This window comes from Gossypium hirsutum, chromosome D11 (genome assembly GCF_007990345.1).
Source record: "Gossypium hirsutum isolate 1008001.06 chromosome D11, Gossypium_hirsutum_v2.1, whole genome shotgun sequence".
NCBI classification, from domain to species: domain Eukaryota; kingdom Viridiplantae; phylum Streptophyta; class Magnoliopsida; order Malvales; family Malvaceae; genus Gossypium; species Gossypium hirsutum.
The window spans coordinates 14,767,549-14,787,061 of NC_053447.1; the positions used below are offsets into that span (position 1 = coordinate 14,767,549).

The 19,513-nt window shown below is 35.0% G+C and overlaps 1 protein-coding gene across 1 annotated transcript; it reads left to right on the plus strand.

The window, feature by feature from the left end:
* The first annotated feature begins 13,386 nt into the window (after positions 1-13,386).
* On the plus strand, positions 13,387-15,562 carry LOC107962182 (3-oxoacyl-[acyl-carrier-protein] synthase II, chloroplastic-like). The gene is made up of 5 exons (XM_041106228.1): positions 13,387-13,545; positions 13,628-13,831; positions 13,928-14,038; positions 14,130-15,068; positions 15,219-15,562. The coding sequence occupies exons 1-4, from the start codon at positions 13,432-13,434 to the stop codon at positions 14,157-14,159; spliced, it is 459 nt and encodes a 152-aa protein (XP_040962162.1). The 5' UTR covers positions 13,387-13,431; the 3' UTR covers positions 14,160-15,068; positions 15,219-15,562.
* The last annotated feature ends 3,951 nt before the right edge of the window (positions 15,563-19,513 follow it).

Sequence of the window (19,513 nt, forward strand, 5' to 3'; positions counted from 1 at the left end):
CACTATAATGGTCGGCAGTTTTTTAGGCCAATAACCAATAAAAGCCATTTTATTTTTAAAATTATCGAAATGGGTCAGGTCCTGCATTAATTACCGAAATGGATCATTTCCCTAAAAAACGCGTCCACGTCAGCGCATTGTCAGGAGATAAAGCAGGAAAACGCTTCCCCAAGGACGCGCTTTATCCACGTGGACAGAAAACGCTTCCTTGAGGGCGCGCTTTGTGTCCACGTGGACAAAGCACTTCCTTGAGGAAGCACTTTCCCCGTTTTTTAGGATTTAGAGTTTTTTGCAATTAGAGTTAGGGTTTTGGGGTGTTTGAGTTTTTAGATTTTAAGGTTTTAAGGCAAAAAAATAAATAAATTAGGGTTTAGAGTTTAGGGTTTCTTAATTAAATTAATTATAAATTTTAAAAAATTATAAATTATAAATTATTTATAAATTATTTATTAAGTCTAACTTTATTTAAATATAGTTAAATATTAATTACAATTATTATATTTTTTCTCGAATTTTGAATTTAAACTTCTACAGTTTAAAATATATATTAAATATTAAAATATTAAAATTTATGTTAAATTCCATTAAATAAAGTTATTAATACTTATTTATAAATCATTCACTAACAATCAATAAAATATTTACCTATGATCTTAAGACCTTAAGGAATTATTATCCCTAAAATATTCTATTATTAATATGATTGTATTATATTAAATTTCATGTATTTTTTTACATATTATATATATATTAATATTTTTAATTTGTTATAAATTTAAAATTACAGCAAAAGATAAATTTAATATATATAAACTTTTAACTCTTTTTTCTGTTTTTCATAAAAAAAATTCTTTTTCTATTTTAAAATTTAAAAATACAAAAATTCATTATATATTTTATTTTTAATTTATTATTAAAAATTCTTTTAATAAATTTAATTTTTACTAAAAACATTTAATTTTATTAGTTTATTTTTTTAGAAGAGTTTAAAATATAGGGTAAACTATCAAAATAGTCACTTTTGTTTGCCTTAGGTTATATTTTGTTCACCAGATTTTTCTAGTTGTTTTCCTTTTTGATTCGCAGCCTCCTTTTTAATCTTGTCTACAACTTATAACACTCAGATTTAATGCGCCCTTTCTTCTTGTAGAAGTTACAGGTTTTATATCTGTTTAAAGATCTTGATCTACCCTTAGATTTACTCCGAGGATTTCGATCTTTTGTCCTGCAACGACCATCATCTGTATCTCGTTCTTGTCTCCCACGAATAGTGAGACCCTCTCTTTGAAAGTCAGATCTAATCATAAGATGTTTCATCTTGTCATACGAGGTCAAAAAAGCATAGACCTTATTGTAGCGACCTAAAAATTTCGGCACGGGCGCTACTCGAAGTAATTATTGAAAACTTGAAAATCGAATCTCGATTTTATTTGAAAAAGGAGTCACCACCGATCTTTTTTTCTAGGTGTGATCGGACACCTACAAAATTCTCTTTTTAGAAGAAAAATTTATTTTTAAACTTTTCTAAAAAAGAGGTAATTTTAGGTCCACGTAAAAATCCAGAGAAAATTCGAGTTCGGGAGTCGGTTACGCGCGAGGAAGGTATTAGCACCCTCGCGACGCCCAAAATTGGTATCTTGTTAAGCGCGTGTTGTCTTAATTTTTAAAAATACGAGTTCAATTTAATATTAGTCGTGATCCTGATTGAAACACGAGAATTTTAAAGCACAACAACTTTTTTTTAAAACACGAATTTTTAAAATACAAGAATTTTAGAAACACGAATTTAAAAAAAACATGAAAATTTTGAAACACGAGATTTTTTTTTGAAACACGAAAATTTATGAAACACGGTTTTCTTTTAAGAAGTACCGTATTTAACACGAATTAATGATATTCATCCCTACATGGCGATGAAATCTTCGAATTAATGCCAAATAGATTCAACTTAATATCTAATCGTGATTCTATTAAAACACGAGAATTTAAAAAAGCGAGAATTTTAGAATATTTTTTATTTTTTTTGGAAAAAGGGCGTATCGTGTTTAACACAAGCCGGTAATATTCACCCAACATAGCGATGAATTCAACAATTTAATGTTAAATCGATTCGTTGCCTTATTTATTAAAATTAATTAAAATAAAATAAAATTAAAATGGAATTAAATTAAAGATAAAAATATAAAAATGCATAAAATGCATAAAATGTTAATAATATTAAAAGGAAATAACATAAAAATACGAGGGTTAAATTTAAAATGAAATAAACGAAATTACCGAAAAGCTCCCGAAACACGAGCTTCGTCGAACGGGTTACACGAATTGAACCTCTTTTTTCTTTTTTCTCCTTTTTTCCTTCTCTTTTTCTTCTTTTTCTTTTTTTTTCTCTGCTGGGCCAACCCGTTGGGCCTGCTTCTGCTGGGCTGGTGCGTGCGGGCCTGGCCTGCTGGTGCTGGCCTGATAGGCTGCGCTGGGCCTGGGCTTGGGCTGCTGCTGGTCTGCTAAGAAATGGCCTGCTTTTTTTTTGGGCTTGTTTCTTTTCTCTTTTCTCTTTTTTTTGTTTTTGTTTTGTTTTGTTTTTTTTTGGGCTGCTGGGTCGGATCGGGTCGTAGGTGGGTCGGGTCGGGTTGACCCGACTGTTATAATATTTTTTTATTATTTTTTTTCTTTTTCTTTTTTCTTTTTTCTTTTTCTTTTTTCTTTTTTCTTCTTCTTCTTCTTCTTCTTCTTCTTCAAAACCCTAGCCCCCACGCCGCCTCTGGTGCCGTCGCTGTCGAGCCGCCGTCGGAGGCTCTCCTCTTCTCTTCTTCCTTTCTTCCTCTCATTTCTCATTTCTCTCCTATTTCTTTTTTTCGAAACTTTCTTCTCTTTTTTTTTTGATTCGTGGGGGTCCTTTTTTGGGGGGGTTAAAAGCCCCTTTTATAGATGATTTTTGCTTCATTTTGCAGGTGGTAGGTGGCTAGGGGAGAGGGAGGCCATGCCCTAGGCCGGCGGCCGGAAAATCGGGGATTAGGTGCGCAAATCACGTTTGGCTGCCAGAAGGACCAGATTGCAAACGCAGCAAAACTTCTGGGGCTAAAACGTAATTTTAAGAAAATTTAGGGCAAAAATGTAATTTTAAAAAGGTTGTGTGTTAAAATGTAATTTCAAAAGGTTTAGGGGTCAAAATATAATTTCAAAAAGTTTAGGGGTCAAAATGTATTTTTTGATTTTTTGATTTTTTAATTTTTTTGAAGATTTTTTTTATATATATAAACACGACAAAGCCCGGACAAAATTTAGTGCTTACAGCTGCCCCTCTTTGCTCATCGCTGTGAAACAGGGATAAAGCAAAGACTTTAAAGCACTGAATTTTGTTCGACTATCCAAAAATTTTCTTTTTATTTGAAAAACAGAAATTGAAAATACCTCGGCGTGTGGCCCGAGGCTCAACTCACCTCTAACAATATGAGTTGATTTTTGAAAAACAGAAATTTAAAAGAAATACCTCAGCGTGCGACCCGAGGCTCAACTCACTTCTTGCAATATGAGTTGATTTTTTTTGAAAAGACAGAAATTTAAAAGAAATACCTCAGCGTGAGACCCAAGGCTCAACTCACTTCTCGCAATATGAGTTGATTTTTTTGAAAAACAGAAATTTAAAAGAAATACCTCAGCGTGCGACCCGAGGCTCAACTCACTTCTTGCAATATGAGTTGATTTTTTTTTGAAAAGACAGAAATTTAAAAGAAATACCTCAGCGTGCGACCCGAGGCTCAACTCACTTCTCGCAATATGAGTTGATTTTTTTGAAAAACAGAAATTTAAAAGAAATACCTCAGCGTGCGACCCGAGGCTCAACTCATTTCTCGCAATATGAGTTGATTTTTTTCAAAAAACAGAGATTTAAAAGAAATACCTCAGCGTGACCCGAGGCTCAACTCATCTCTCGCATTATGAGTTGATTTTTTTTGAAAAATAGAAATTTAAAAGAAATACCTCAGCGTACGACCCGAGGCTCAACTCACTTCTCGCAATATGAGTTGATTTTTTTGAAAAATAGAAATTTAAAAGAAATACCTCAGCGTGCGACCCGAGGCTCAACTCACTTCTCGCAATATGAGTTGATTTTTTGAAAAACAGAAATTTAAAAGAAATACCTCAGCGTGCGACCCGAGGCTCAACTCACTTCTCGCAATATGAGTTGATTTTTTTTTTGAAAAACAGAAATTTAAAAGAAATACCACAGCGTGCGACCCGAGGCTCAACTCACTTCTCGCAATATGAGTTGATTTTTTGAAAAATAGAAATTGAAAAATATTTCTTGAAAAAAGCAGGGTTTCAGTAAAAACATCTGGTGGAACTAAAAGCCTTCTTCTTCATTAATTCTGTGCAGCTTTCTCCCAGTATTCCTTGCTCTACTGGTATACTTGTATATGTCATGTATGATGTTATTATGATATGCACATGTTTGTCTTAAATGCTTTTGTGTCTAAATGATCATGTCATGCACCCTGGGCTGTTTATCACGTGTCCCACTTTTGATTTTCGTAAGGTCGCATTCATTTCCTCAATTCTTGACTTTTCTCTTCAATTTTGTACTCATCCTCAAGTTCTATGAGTAATCCACATTTTCGTACACCACCTTCCTGCCCCCTGTTGAACTTTTTTCTTGCTTTGGGGCCCTCGTACTTATTAAATTCTCATCCAGGTAATGCTCAACATTCCTTTTGCTTAGAATATGTCATCTTGCTATTTATCATTTAAATGAATCAAACACGAGATGCATGAAAATATGGCAAAGTAGGCATGAAAGAAAGACCTCACATTCATTTTTTTTTCTCAAAAGCAACAAACAAAGAAAATTGACAAGGAAAAATTCAAATAAAAAACATCATAAAGAAAGGAAAGTGAATTCAATGGCCACAAATGCTCTAGGTATCCAATGCATGAACTTTCCACGTTTCTTCATCCTGGATCCTTTCAAGCACGGCTTCTTGTGTAGAAGATTTTGAGCTTCTGAGAATGCTTCAAATATTGTAATCTCACCATTCGACTCCCCGCTCCGGTCGTCTTGCTCCTTAAGTCCGAATCTGCTTCATTAGGACGCCCTTTCAGGTTTTCATCCTAATCTTTTCTGTTTATCAAGACGCCCTTTCCGGGTTTTCATCTTGATTTTTCTTTTTTTCTTTTTTTGTTGTTTTTTGTTGTTTTTTTTGTTCAAGCATAATATTTCTTCACAGCATCTGAGTTCACTGGATTAGGTAATTCTTTCCCATCCATCTTAGTGAGAATCAGAGCCCCTCCTGAGAATGCATTTTTTACAACTTATGGCCCTTCCCAATTTGGTGACCATTTTCCTCGAAAGTCCTTCTGTATAAGGAGAATTTTTCTCAGTACGAGCTCTCCTTTGCGAAATTCTCTTGGTCGCACATTTTTATCATGAGCCGTGATCATTCTCTTCTGGTACATCTGTCTATGACAAATTGCCTTCAAGCGTTTCCCTTCAAAAAGGTTTAGTTGATCATATCGAGCTCGAACCCACTCTGATTCTTCTAACCTTGTCTCCATCAAGACGCGCAGGGATGGGATCTCTACTTCGATAGGCAGCACGGCTTCCATCCCGTAAACCAGAGAAAAAGGAGTTGCCCCCGTAGACGTCCGTACTGAGGTGCGATGTGCGTACAAAGCGAATGGTAGCTTCTCGTGCCAATCTTTATATGTCTCAGTCATCTTTCCAATAATCCTCTTAATGTTCTTATTAGCGGCTTCTACTGCTCCGTTCATCTTTGGGCGATAGGGCGAAGAATTATGATGTTTTATCTGGAATTGCTCGCATACTTCTTTCATCATCTTGTTGTTCAAATTTAAAGCATTATCTGAAATGATTCTTTCAGGCAGACCATATCGACATATAATCTCCTTTTTTAAGAACCTACAGACTGCAGCCTTTGTCACATTAGCAAACGAAGTGGCTTCTACCCATTTTGTGAAGTAGTCTATAACCACAAAGATGAATCGATGCCCATTGGAAGCTTTCGGGGAAATTGGCCCTATAACATCCATGCCCCACATAGAAAAAGGCCATGGAGAAGTCATGACATAAAGGGGCGACGGAGCTGCATGAATTTTATCGCCATAAATTTGACATTTGTGGCACTTTCGTGTGTAACCAATGCAATCCCTTTCCATTGTCAGCCAATAATAACCAAGTCTCATAATCTGTCTGGCCATGGTGAAACCGCTGGCATGTGTTCCACAAATTCCTTCATGAACCTCTTCAAGTATCTTTCTAGCTTCAACAGCGTCCACGCACCTCATGAGCACTTGATCTTTTCCCCTTTTGTAAAGAATATCCCCGTCAAGAACAAATCTAATCGCCATTCTCCTGATTGTTCTTTTGTCATTCTCGTTTGCTTGCTCGGGGTACCCTTGATTCTTGATATACTCCAAGATATCATGGAACCATGGTCGTCCATCTGACTCCTCCTCAATGCTAAAATAGTGTGCGGGGACCTCACATATGCTCATTTGGAGAGGCATTATTTATGTTTCCCTGTTTGCTTTGAACATTGAAGCCAAGGTGGCTAGGGTATTAGCCAGTTGGTTCTCCTCTCGTGGAAAGTAGTTAAAAGTCACTTTATAGAACTCCTTGATCAGCTCTGCAACGAGATCGTGATATTTGACTAATTTTGGATCTTTCATTTCCCAATCTCCACGAATTTGATAAATGACTAATGCTGAGTCCCCGTGTACCTCTAAAATTTTGATTTTCCTCTTGATAGCTGCACGAAGTCCCATGATGCAAGCCTCATATTCCGCTATATTATTTGTATAGAAGAAATCCAATCTGGCAGTGAGCGGGTAATGATCTCCTTCCGGCGACACCAAGACTGCTTCGATCCCATGCTCCAATGCATTCGATGCGCCATCGAAGCTCATCTTCCATGATTTCTCTTTTGATGACTCACCCTCTTTTTCTGAAATGCACATCAAATCTTCATCTGGAAAATCAAATCTCAAAGGCTCGTATTCCTCCGTTGTTCGACTTGCCAAGAAGTCAGCTATTGCGCTTCCCTTTATTGACTTTTGGTTCACATATACAATGTCATACTAAGTTAATAGGATTTGCCATCGTGCCATTCTCCCTGAGCGTGCAGGTGATTGCATCAAGTACTTTAATGGATCTAGCCTTGAAATTAACCACGTTGTATGAGACAACATGTATTGTCTAAGCCTTCGAACCGTCCAAATCAATGCGCAACAAAACTTCTCAATTGAAGGGTACTTTGCCTCATATTCTGTGAACTTTTTGCTGAGGTAGTAAATCACCTTTTCTCTTTTCCTGACTCATCATGTTGCCCCAGTACGCAACCCATTGAGTTCTCATACACGGTCAGGTACAATATTAAGGGTTTTCCAGGAGTTGGTGGTACTAGTACCGGAGGATTAGATAGATACTGTTTTATCTTATCAAAGGCCACTTGGCACTCCTCGTTCCATTCTCCCGGATTATGCTTTCGAAGGAGTCGAAAAATTGGATCACACTGATTGGTAAGTTGAGCGATGAATCGAGCAATGTAATTTAACCTTCCTAGAAATCCTCTGACTTCCTTTTGTGTGCGCGGGGAAGGCAATTCTTGTATAGCTTTTATCTTATCTGGATAAACTTCGATACCTCTCTCACTGATAATGAACCCTAACAGCTTTTCTGAGGTAGCCCCAAACGTACATTTGGTTGGGTTAAGTTTCAACTGGAACTTTCTTAACCTTTCGAACAGCTTCTTGAGATTCCCAACATGCTCTTCTTCTCCCCGGGACTTGGCAATCATATCATCGACGTAAACTTCTAATTCTTTGTGCATCATATCATGGAACAATGTCATCATGGCTCTCTGATATGTTGCCCTAGCATTCTTTAATCCGAACGGCATTACCTTATAGCAGAAGGTCCCCCACATTATTATGAATGTAGTTTTCTCCATATCTTCAGGAGCTATCTTTATCTGATTATAACCTGAGAAGCCATCCATGAAAGAAAATAGAGAATGCTTTGCCGTATTATCCACCAAAGTATCGATGTGCGGTAAAGGAAAGTTATCCTTGGGGCTTGCTTGATTCAAATCACGATAATCCACGCACATTCGCACCTTGCCATCTTTCTCCGGCACTGGGACTATATTAGCTACCCATTCTGGATACTTTGAGACTTGTAAGAAGCCAGCGTCAAATTGTTTCTTGACTTCTTCTTTTATCTTTAACAGCATTTTGGGTCTCATCCTTCTTAACTTCTGTTGAACGAGCTTGCATTCTGGTTTCAGTGGGAGCTTATGAACCACCACATCTTCATTCAACCCTGGCATGTCCTGATACGACCAGGCGAATACATCTTTGTACTCATGGAGCAAGGCGATCAAATCCCGCCTGGTGTTTTCTGAAATGGAAATTCAATCTTCACTTCATGTTTCCTTTCTTCACTTCCCAAGTTCACTGTCTCAACAGATTCTTGATGGGGTAAAATCTGTTTTTCTTTTTCAACCATTCTCAGTAAGTCAGGAGGCGGGACATAATTTTCAGCATATTCTTTATCTTTGAATTCTCCTAAACAAATAGCTTTCTCGAAGTCGATTTCAGGACTTGTAACGGAATTGTTCATGCTATGGATATCTGAGCACCTGAAAGGTGAATAGGAAAGAAAACTATAGAGGAGCATCAAAGTACTGGGATCAACACACGAAATGTTATGGAATTATATGAAATACATGTAGGAAGATGATATGAAGAGAAGGGGTAATAACGAAGCTAATAGAAATAAAAAGACCATGACAAAATGCATCTTCATTAATGTTCATTGAAATGATAAAAAGCAAACATAAGCTCTTACAAAAAGAATCCCACTATTTAAGGACACACAAAATAATGGAGAATTAACATTGGGCATTACTCTGGAGAGGACTTAAAAACTACAATGAGTTCCACAGCAATCCAATTGTTTAAAACATATCCTGGAGGACAGGGGTGTATCATTGAAACATCCTCAATTGTATCACTCTCGTTGAGTTTAGTATCCATATCTCTAGCTCTTAGATGCGTTCTACAAGAATGACGTGATTCCAGACTTGTAGTGTCACAACTGTGGATTATGCGGTTCTAGCCTTAGTGAATGGTTAGGGTGATATGTACATGCAATACATGAATAAATGAATTAATGAATGAATGAATGAATGAATGACAAGTAAATGTTAGTCATGAATAAATATACAAGAATTTGGTGTTGATTTCAAGATAGCCCCATATTTTGGCGTTTCATTAATCAAAAGAGCCCATTACAAAACATTTTTCCATCTTGGACTTAACAGTTACACAAATTCCCTAGCCACATCGCCTTGTTTCTTCACTCGTCCTAGGAACTCCGACATGCTTGATCTTTGGCTTAGAGGGAATTGCCAACTGAGAGTTTCAGCCTCATCTGATAATTGCACAATTTGCATAACCGCCTAGCAAATTTCATTGACTAAACTTTAGCCCATGTATCAGTCATCCCTGTCAACTTCATTAACTTCTTCTTGAAGGTCATTGGTTTAGGCTCCTTCACATATATTTTATTGAATTGTACATTGTCGATGCGAAGCAGGGCAACATACTCTTTTATAGTCGGAGTCATATCTTCTTGATTGAAAGTGAAACACTGATAGGCAGGGTCCCAGAATCGAACCATGGCTTGGGTCAACTGCTCGTTCACATTGATTGCTACCAAGTGAGCTATATCCCCGTATTTTTCAGTAAAGATGCCTCTAGTATCTGAGTCCCACTGCTTCCAAATCCCAATCAAGTCTTCAAGATCATCCTGACGCACATTCAAGGTCACACGCTCGGGAATATCAGAGGTGTATCCTTCCTTCAAACTGTCCCCTTTCGCTTTTTGAGTCCTCCAAGACCAATCTCGGACTACAGTATTTTTCTCGGTTACTCGTGTAATTGACTCCTCCATCAGAAACCCGTTTTTGGCAACCAATCTCTAATCAACACCCTCCTAATGAGATGCCTATGATGCATGATGACAAAAAGAATAATAAAAAACGAATAACCTCGGTTAGTGATCACAACAGATATAAACAGAGGAAAAAAGGAAAATAAGAACTACGAAAAGTTTAACAAATTAAGCTAATCAATCATGCAATTTGGAGGAACAGACCCACATTTTTTTTTGCCCCAACAAGCTTTACAAAAACCTACCCCACATACCATCAGACAATCTATCCGACCCAATTTATTAAATAGACTCAATTCATTTGTAAATGTAAAAGAAATAAAAGGTAAGAGGCGTTTCTCCCGTGTACTTATTTTGATAACTATCAAACGGACAGAGGTTTGGCGTGGCTCTACTCGGGTGGCTCGTACGGTTCACTATATGCGGTTTCGGTTCTAGAGAGGTACTCGAATTGTCCATACTGTCACCTACTAAGGTTAGTAAGGAGCCTCGGTTATCGCCTGTCAGGGCTCGCGAGCTCAATTCGAGGGATTACATTTACTTATGTCTATGCGGAGGGACTAGTTAACTCACGAAAGCATAAGTCATATGTAACCCAGAAGTATTTCACTAGCCTGTGCGGAGGGACGAGTTAACTTACGAAGGCGTAGCGTTTACTTCCACTTAAACGGACGGAGCCCGAGTAGAGAGCTGATGTTATGCAAGAATGCAAGTGCACAGTGTGTGGGGAGAAACTCACAAACCTTTTTATTTTTTATTTTTACTAAAAAACAAACTAAAAAACGTAAAACTTAAAGCTGAAAAAAAACAGAAAAATAAAACACGTTAAAAAATTATTAATTTAAAAACCGAATGCAAATGCATGACTTTTTAAAAAAAAATTCAAGATCACAGTTAAAAATTAATTTGAACAAGAAATTTTGAAAATTTTGACAACACGCGTTTAACATTAGACTCGACTCTCAAAAAAAGGTCCCCAGTGGAGTCGCCAGCTGTAGCGACCTAAAAATTTGGGCACGGGCGCTACTCGAAGTAATTATTGAAAACTTGAAAATCGAATCTCGATTTTATTTGAAAAAGGAGTCGCCACCGATCTTTTTTTCTAGGTGTGATCGGACACCTACAAAATTCTCTTTTTAGAAGAAAAATTTATTTTTAAACTTTTCTAAAAAAGAGGTAATTTTAGGTCCACGTAAAAATCCAGAGAAAATTCGAGTTCGGGAGTCGGTTACGCGCGAGGAAGGTATTAGCACCCTCGCGATGCCCAAAATTGGTATCTTGTTAAGCGCGGGTTGTCTTAATTTTTAAAAATACGAGTTCAATTTAATATTAGTCGTGATCCTGATTGAAACACGAGAATTTTAAAGCACAACAACTTTTTTTTAAAACACGAATTTTTAAAATACAAGAATTTTAGAAACACAAATTTAAAAAAAAAACATGAAAAATTTGAAACACGAGATTTTTTTTTGAAACACGAAAATTTATGAAACACGGTTTTCTTTTAAGAAGTACCGTATTTAACACGAATTAATGATATTCATCCCTACATGGCGATGAAATCATCGAATTAATGCCAAATAGATTCAACTTAATATCTAATCGTGATTCTATTAAAATACGAGAATTTAAAAAAGCGAGAATTTTAGAATATTTTCGATTTTTTTTAAAAAAGGGCGTATCGTGTTTAACACAAACCGATAATATTCACCCAACAAAGCGATGAATTCAACAATTTAATGTTAAATCGATTCGTTGCCTTATTTATTAAAATTAATTAAAATAAAATAAAATTAAAATGAAATTAAATTAAAGATAAAAATATAAAAATGCATAAAATGTTAATAATATTAAAAGGAAATAACATAAAAATACGAGGGTTAAATTTAAAATGAAATAAACGAAATTACCGAAAAGCTCCCGAAACACGAGCTTCGTCGAACGGGTTACACGAATTGAACCTCTTTTTTCTTTTTTCTTTTTTCTCCTTTTTTCCTTCTCTTTTTCTTCTTTTTCTTTTTTTTTCTCTGCTGGGCCAACCCGTTGGGCCTGCTTCTGCTGGGCTGGTGCGTGTGGGCCTGGCCTGCTGGTGCTGGCCTGATAGGCTGCGCTGGGCCTGGGCTTGGGCTGCTGCTGGTCTGCTAAGAAATGGCCTGCTTTTTTTGGGGGGGCTTGTTTCTTTTCTCTTTTTTTTTTGTTTTTGTTTTTGTTTTGTTTTTTTTTGGGCTGCTGGGTCGGATCGGGTCGTAGGTGGGTCGGGTCGGGTTGACCCGACTGTTATAATATTTTATTTTTTTTTTCTTTTTTCTTTTTTTCTTTCTTCTTCTTCAAAACCCTAGCCCCCACGCCGCCTCTGGTGCCGTCGCCGTCGAGCCGCCGTCAGAGGCTCTCCTCTTCTCTTCTTTTTTTCTTCCTCTCCTTTCTCTTTTCTCTTCTATTTCTTTTTTTCGAAACTTTCTTCTCTTTTTTTTGATTCGTGGGGGTCCTTTTTTGGGGGGGTTAAAAGCCCCTTTTATAGATGATTTTTGCTTCATTTTGCATGTGGTAGGTGGTTAGGGGAGAGGGAGGCCATGCCCTAGGCCAGCGACCGGAAAATCGGGGATTAGGTGCGCAAATCACGTTTGGCTGCCAGAAGGACCAGATTGCAAACGCAGCAAAACTTCTGGGGCTAAAACGTAATTTTGAGAAAATTTAGGGTAAAAATGTAATTTTAAAAAGGTTATGGGTTAAAATGTAATTTCAAAAGGTTTAGGGGTCAATATATAATTTCAAAAAGTTTAGGGGTCAAAATGTATTTTTTTATTTTTTGATTTTTTAATTTTTTTTGAAGATTTTTTTTATATATATAAACACGACAAAGCCCGGACAAAATTTACAGCATGTTTGGTTGGGTGTATTGGCTAAGCCAATACACCCCTAATCGGTGGACCCCACCTAATCCCTCTCTATCCCGTGTTTGGTTTAAAGTATTGGTAATACGGGTGTAATCGGTTACTTTCCTAATCGGTGAAAATCATCGATTTCTATTCCCCCCATTTTGCCCAGATTAGGAACGACTTCAGCAAACCCTCCCTGTTTTACCCTCCCCGATCCCCTGTGTTCCTCTTCCGTTCCTTCAAGCTTGCTCCCCCCATTTCATTTCTTTTCTTTTTTGGCCGATTTGCTTTCTGTCGATTTGCTCTCTGTTTTACCCTCCCGATTGCCTTCCCTATTGTCTTCCTTCCTTCTACCTTCTGCCCATTTGCTCAAGTTTCGACTGATTTCCTTCTCCCTTCTCCCTTCTCCCTTCTTTTCTTTTTCTTTACAACTTATCTGTCACTCTTTCGATTGGCCTTCTCAACCAGTCGACACTCTTTCGATTGCTCTCAAGTAGTGGGTTTCGACACTCTTTCGACCGATTGCTCTCTCGAAATGTAAAGGTTACTGCCTTGTTAGTGCAAAGACGAGTGGTTGTGACCGGGATGGGAGTAGTAACTCCGCTTGGACATGAGCCTGATGTTTTCTATAACAACCTGCTCGAGGGTGTTAGTGGTATAAGTGAAATCGAGACTTTTGACTGCGCTCAGTTTCCGAAAGTAAGTTGTTTTTGGTTGGGATCTCTTGTTTTGCTCTTGTTTGTACTGCTGCTCGTTCTTACTGCTCCTGTTTTCTCTCCAGAGGATTGCTGGAGAGATCAAATCTTTCTCAACTGATGGATGGGTCGCACCAAAATTTTCCAAGAGGATGGACAAATTCATGCTTTATTCTCTTACTGCCGGAAAGAAAGCTTTGCAAGATGGGGGAGTAAATGAAGATGTAATGGAGGAGTTAGATAAAACGAAATGCGGAGTTTTGATTGGTTCAGCAATGGGTGGCATGAAGGTAAAATCTTTTTCTAGAAGAAGGAAAGTGTCATGGTATATAGTTTTCTTTCTATATCCATCGATTCATATACATTGCTTGTTGTGGAATGAACAGGTTTTCAACGATGCGATTGAAGCTTTGAGGATCTCATACAGGAAGATGAATCCTTTTTGCGTACCGTTTGCTACAACAAATATGGGTTCTACAATGCTTGCAATGGATTTGGTTAGCTTAAATTTAGATTCTGCAATGTTAAGATAGACCTTGATGGATGTTAAAATTTCGAGTTTGAGCTTTAAACTGATGATTTCTTCAGGGATGGATGGGTCCTAATTATTCAATCTAGGCTTTTATATGTATATTATTTTTGCATGACCTCTATATGCACCTGAACGATGTATATGTACCTGAACGATAATATTTTATATGATATTGATAATATTAAGAAGTCCTAATTGCAATGACCTCTATATGCCTTAAGAGTATGATTTTTCATTTGAGAAAATGGTTATGCTGTGTTTATTTTACTTCATTTCTATCTTTTAATAAGAAAGAAGGGGCCCTTGTTTTCAATGTTGAGTGTTGAAATATAAGTCCAATTAGCATGGTTTTAAGTCCTAAGGTAGTCAGCATTGAGTTATTCTTAATGTTTAGCATGATCTTCATGTTTTGGCATCTGTTGGGGTATGCTTGATTGATTTCCCTTGATATATGATATTGGTTGACTTTACATTGGGTTTTATTATGAATTAGGGATACACTAGTTTACATGTAGAAAATGCTGTCTTTGCTTTGTGTGACTGTTTTATCTGTCACATTTTTACTGTTAGTGCATCTAGTTTCCAAGCATATAATAACTTAAAGCATTATTTAGTATTTAGTTATTTGTAAGCTGTCTTTAATTATCTGTTAGTGAAGTAAGTACTCACTTTTTGCTTCATTGACCAAGCTTTAACTGACCTATATCAAGTTGCGTTATGTTTCTTGAGGATTACTTCTTAGCTGTCTTTCCCGGTAGAACTTGCTAAATGATTGGCAATAGAGATTTCCTTTAACCGTCCAACCATTTTTTGATCGGCCAGTTGTTGTAATTACAACTTTCTTTTGGATTTTACAAGTTCCCTACTATCTTGATGAAGCTACAGGATGGGGTTTGGAAGTATCTGAGCTTAAGAAACAACTGCAGGAAGCCAAGTCTAATGGCATCACTATTAGGGCCTTGGTTGTAATAAATCCAGGCAACCCAACAGGACAGGTATCAATGAAATACTTTCAGAAAAGTATATTATAAATGAAAAAGGTTCATGCAATTTCATTTTTCTATTATTTCATTTACGGAATGTGAATGAGCTTATACAAAGTTTGGAATTTTGACACAGAATATAAACTCTTTTACTGTCTCCAGGGTATTATGGAGAGTGTGGAAAAAGGGGAGGTTACATGGAGGTTACTGGGTTTGGTGCTGATGTGAGGGAGCATATATACAAATTAGCATCTGTGAATGTGTGTTCTAACATCACTGGTCAAATTCTTGCTAGTCTTGTAATGAGTCCACCTAAGGTTATATCTTTTGCCATTTAAAGCCAGTTATCTGTTTGTATTCAAATGACATTGGATGTATGACATAGGACTAAATAGATTTTGAGCTTTGACAAGCTGCTTATAAGCATTGTTTCTTATAGAAGAAACACATTATTGGAGAAAGCTTTTGAATCTCCCAACTATTGGATTTGGGTTTCTTTTTGACAATTTGTTTATTGTGCTTTTGTTTAGATGATGAGAAAGGAAAGTCAAGAATTATATTTACTCGTTAAGTTAAATGAAGATATTTGTAATTTAAAAAAATAAAAATTCAATATAAATTTAAAATAAGAGTTTAACTAAAAAATAAGAGTTAGTGGCAAAAATTAATAAAATTTAAATTTTAGTGGTAAAATTCAATAACATAAAAATTAAGTTACAAATTTACTCATATTTTTTTTAAAAATAACGGCAAATATAAATAAAAATAAAGTACAGTGACAAATTTCAATATTTATCTATAGTATGATGATAATTTCGCACTTTAATATTTTTTAAGAAAACAATATTTGAATTTTTTAGAATGGTACGGTAAAAAAAAATTTAAAACATAATTATTGTGCCAGCTATTTTAAAATTTTTACCAAACACAATTTTTAAAATTTTTAGATAATTTGGTAAGAAATTAACTGTATTCCAATTATTAAATAATATGGTAATTTAAAATAATTTTAGTACAAGATCATATATATCTAATATAATTAATCGTCATTAATTTGAATTTATATTAAATAAGTAATTGAAAATATATATTTTATTAAATTATATTTAATAATAATTATGTTAAATTATATTTCATAGTATTATATATTATGATTTTAGAAAATTCATATAAGAATATTTAATATTAAGAATTTATTAAATTATATATTTTAATTAAAATATATTTAATAGTAATTATGTTAATTTATATTTTACAGTATCATATATTATGATTTTAGTAAATTAATATAAGAATATTAATTATTAAGAATTTTATTAAATTATATATTTTAATTAAAATATATTTAATAAAAATTATGTTTAAATATGATTAAATTATTTATTATTGATAATAATAATCTTATTATAATTTAAATAACAATAACAATAATCATTTACCAAAACAAATTTATGCTAAGGGTATTCTAGTCATTTTAGTTTTTTCCATTATGCTATTACACCTCTATTACATTCAACCAAACACAAGATTACTATTACGCCTCTATTCCATTACATTCAACCAAACAGTTGATTTGCTATTACACCTCTAATCCAATACACCTTTAATCCAATACACCTCTAATCCAATACAGCGAACCAAACGCACCCTAAATTATTACAACCCTATTTTCCACTCAAAAGACGTGATCGATCTAAATTTGATTGATCTAACTTGTTAAGGTAGTTGTAGTTAGTGGTAGAGTCAAGAAGTTGGTAACCGCTTGATTTTCCTAAATTGAAAAAAAATTATTTATATTTTTTTATAACCTAAAATATTTTAAATTAATGATAATAAAATTGTACTTTGCTTTCTTAAAAAATGATAATAAATTTATCTAAACACTAAAAAATATTAATTTTTCTAAAAGAATAAATTATTTTCCAAACATTATTTTTCGAACTAAATATAAACCTCATATAGTATATTAAGCCAGCAACAATATTAGGCTATTTTATCAAACTAGTCCAAAAAATATTATATTTACAAAAATAACCTAGGTTTAAAAACAATCACCAAAATAACCTAAAAGGAACAGTAAAATTAGGTTGTGGCCTGTCAATGGCCGGAACTCATGTATTTTTTTAAATTGTATAATACTGATATACGAAAAAGGGAAAAAAGAAAAACAAAAAAAAAATTTGGGTGCTGGTTTGTCAATGGCCGACACCCAGTACAATTTAAAAAAAAAAGTTTGTGTCAGAGTCAGATATCAGTATACGAAAAAAATAAAAAATAAAAATTTTGGGTGTTGGCCTGTCAATGGCCGGCACCCAGTACAACTTAAAAAAAATTCTTTTTTTTTTCGTGTCAGAATCAGATATCAGTATACGAAAAAAAATTAAAAAATTTTAGGTGCTTAGAAAAAAAATTTTTTCGTGTCAGAATAAGATATCAGTATACGAAAAAAATAAAAAATTTTGGGTACTGGCCTGTCAATAGCCGGCACCCAGTACAATTTAAAAAAAATTTCTTTTTTTTTCGTGTCAGAATCAGATATCAGTATACGAAAAAAATAAAAAAAATTTTGGGTGCTGGCCTGTCAATGGCCGGCACCCAGTACAAATTAAAAAAAATTATTTTTTTTCGTGTCAGAATCAGATATCAGTATACGAAAAAATAAAAAAAATTGGTGCTGGCCTGTCAATGGCCGGCACCCAGTACATTTAAAAAAAAAATTTTTTTTTTTTTTCGTGTCAGAATCAGATTTCAGTATACGAAAAAAATAAATATAATTATATATAAACGATAACACAACAGTAACATATAGAATTTATCAACGGTTATTAGCTCTTTATATTAAACATTTTAATAGAACAATTTATGTAAGGTTAGATTAAATTAATGAAAATTTGAAAAAGAAAATTTTGTTCTCAAAAAACATTACATGGAAATGTAACTTTTTTAATCTTTAAAATTGTATTGCTAAGTGGACCTTAATCAAAGATGCAAGAAATAAAGAAATAAGTTTTAAATTCTGTCATAGAAATTCTGAAAAAAATTTAACCTTAATGTATCGAAAAATATGCGCTATTAATCACACAATTATCTAGAAATTGCAAACATTTACCATGTTTGGTTTGGTGTATTGGCATAGCCAATACATCCCTAATCGGTGGGCCCCACCTAATGCGGCTGTATTCCATCGTTTGGTTTGATGTATTGCTAATACGGGTGTAATCCTTTACCTTTCTAATCGGTGAAAACCACTGATTTCTAATCCCTTCCTTGAGCTCAGTTTAGGCGCTGCTTCAGTTTTGGTCCCTGTTTTACCCTCCCCATTCCCGCTTCTGTTTTACCCAAAATCCACGTCTTCTGTTTCTTCCTTCTAGCTTTCTTCTCCATTCTCATCGCCTCTTCTCCTTCTCTTTTTTACCTCTCTTTTTTATATAGGTTTTTTCACGTGTGGTGGGCATGGCATGGCACTGGTATTTTATTATCTCTCTCCATTTCTAGATCCCCAACACAACTCAAACCTCGACCAACTCTTCGAACAATTTCGAAGGAGCTAACATTCGCTTCCGAGACGCCGACGACAAGGAAATCGCCAGCAACAGCTCCAATCTCGATGATTCAATCGTCGCCGTTAACAAAGCTAGTGAATATGTTTCTATGGGAGAGCCCGACATTTCGTTTTTCGGTTGCGACGGCGAAGATGATAAAACCAGTGCTGATTATTACTTCGATTCTTACTCTCACTTCGGTATATCTTCTGCTTCTCATCCTCTTTTCCAAGATTCAATTTTGAAGTTTTTTTACTGATTTTTCTTGTTGATTAGAAAACAATGAGAATGTGAGGATTTCTTAGTGTTTCCTTTCACATTTTTGTGAAGAAGGTTCGAATGTGAGAAGAAAGTTTCTATCTTCGCAAAAGTTAGAGCTTGTTGAGTTCAATAGTTTATTTATATCTAAGTAATTTGTGGTTCACTGGTTGCATGTTTATGGGGCTAGCATGTTGGTATTAGGTAGGGCATTGGGTTCGCTGATGTTTCAAGTTATACATTCTTGTATTTATCTCCAGTGAGCACTTTCCTCTAAATCTTTGTCCCCTCTTTTGTGTATGTGCAGGTATTCATGAAGTAAGTGTGCAACAACTTGGACATTTGAATCTTGTTTCGTTTTTGTCGACTTATTTATGGAATGGTTCTGCTTCAGTCACCATTATTTTGTGATCTATTGGGTGCCGAATATCTGTGATTGGAGGGTTGGTTGTAATTTTTCTGTTTGTTTAAGCTCATACATGAATTAATGCATCACAGTTACTATCCAAAAACTGTCTTCTTTTTTTAACTTAATCTTTTACTTAAATTTCTGGAAATGATTTCTGCGTTTGTTTTCTTGGTTTCAGTAGAAGAACTTGATACGGTTGCGTAACTTTTTCATTTCTTCTTTTTTTGTGAAATGTTTTTCCTCTGTGT

Bases quoted from the DNA above. Each gene is read 5' to 3' on its own strand.
- LOC107962182 (XM_041106228.1), top strand. From the start codon at position 13,432: ATGGGAGTAGTAACTCCGCTTGGACATGAGCCTGATGTTTTCTATAAC. The intron at 13,832-13,927 runs GTAAAATCTTTT...TGGAATGAACAG, and splicing joins CAGCAATGGGTGGCATGAAG to GTTTTCAACGATGCGATTGA. The intron at 14,039-14,129 runs GTTAGCTTAAAT...TGATTTCTTCAG, and splicing joins CAATGCTTGCAATGGATTTG to GGATGGATGGGTCCTAATTA.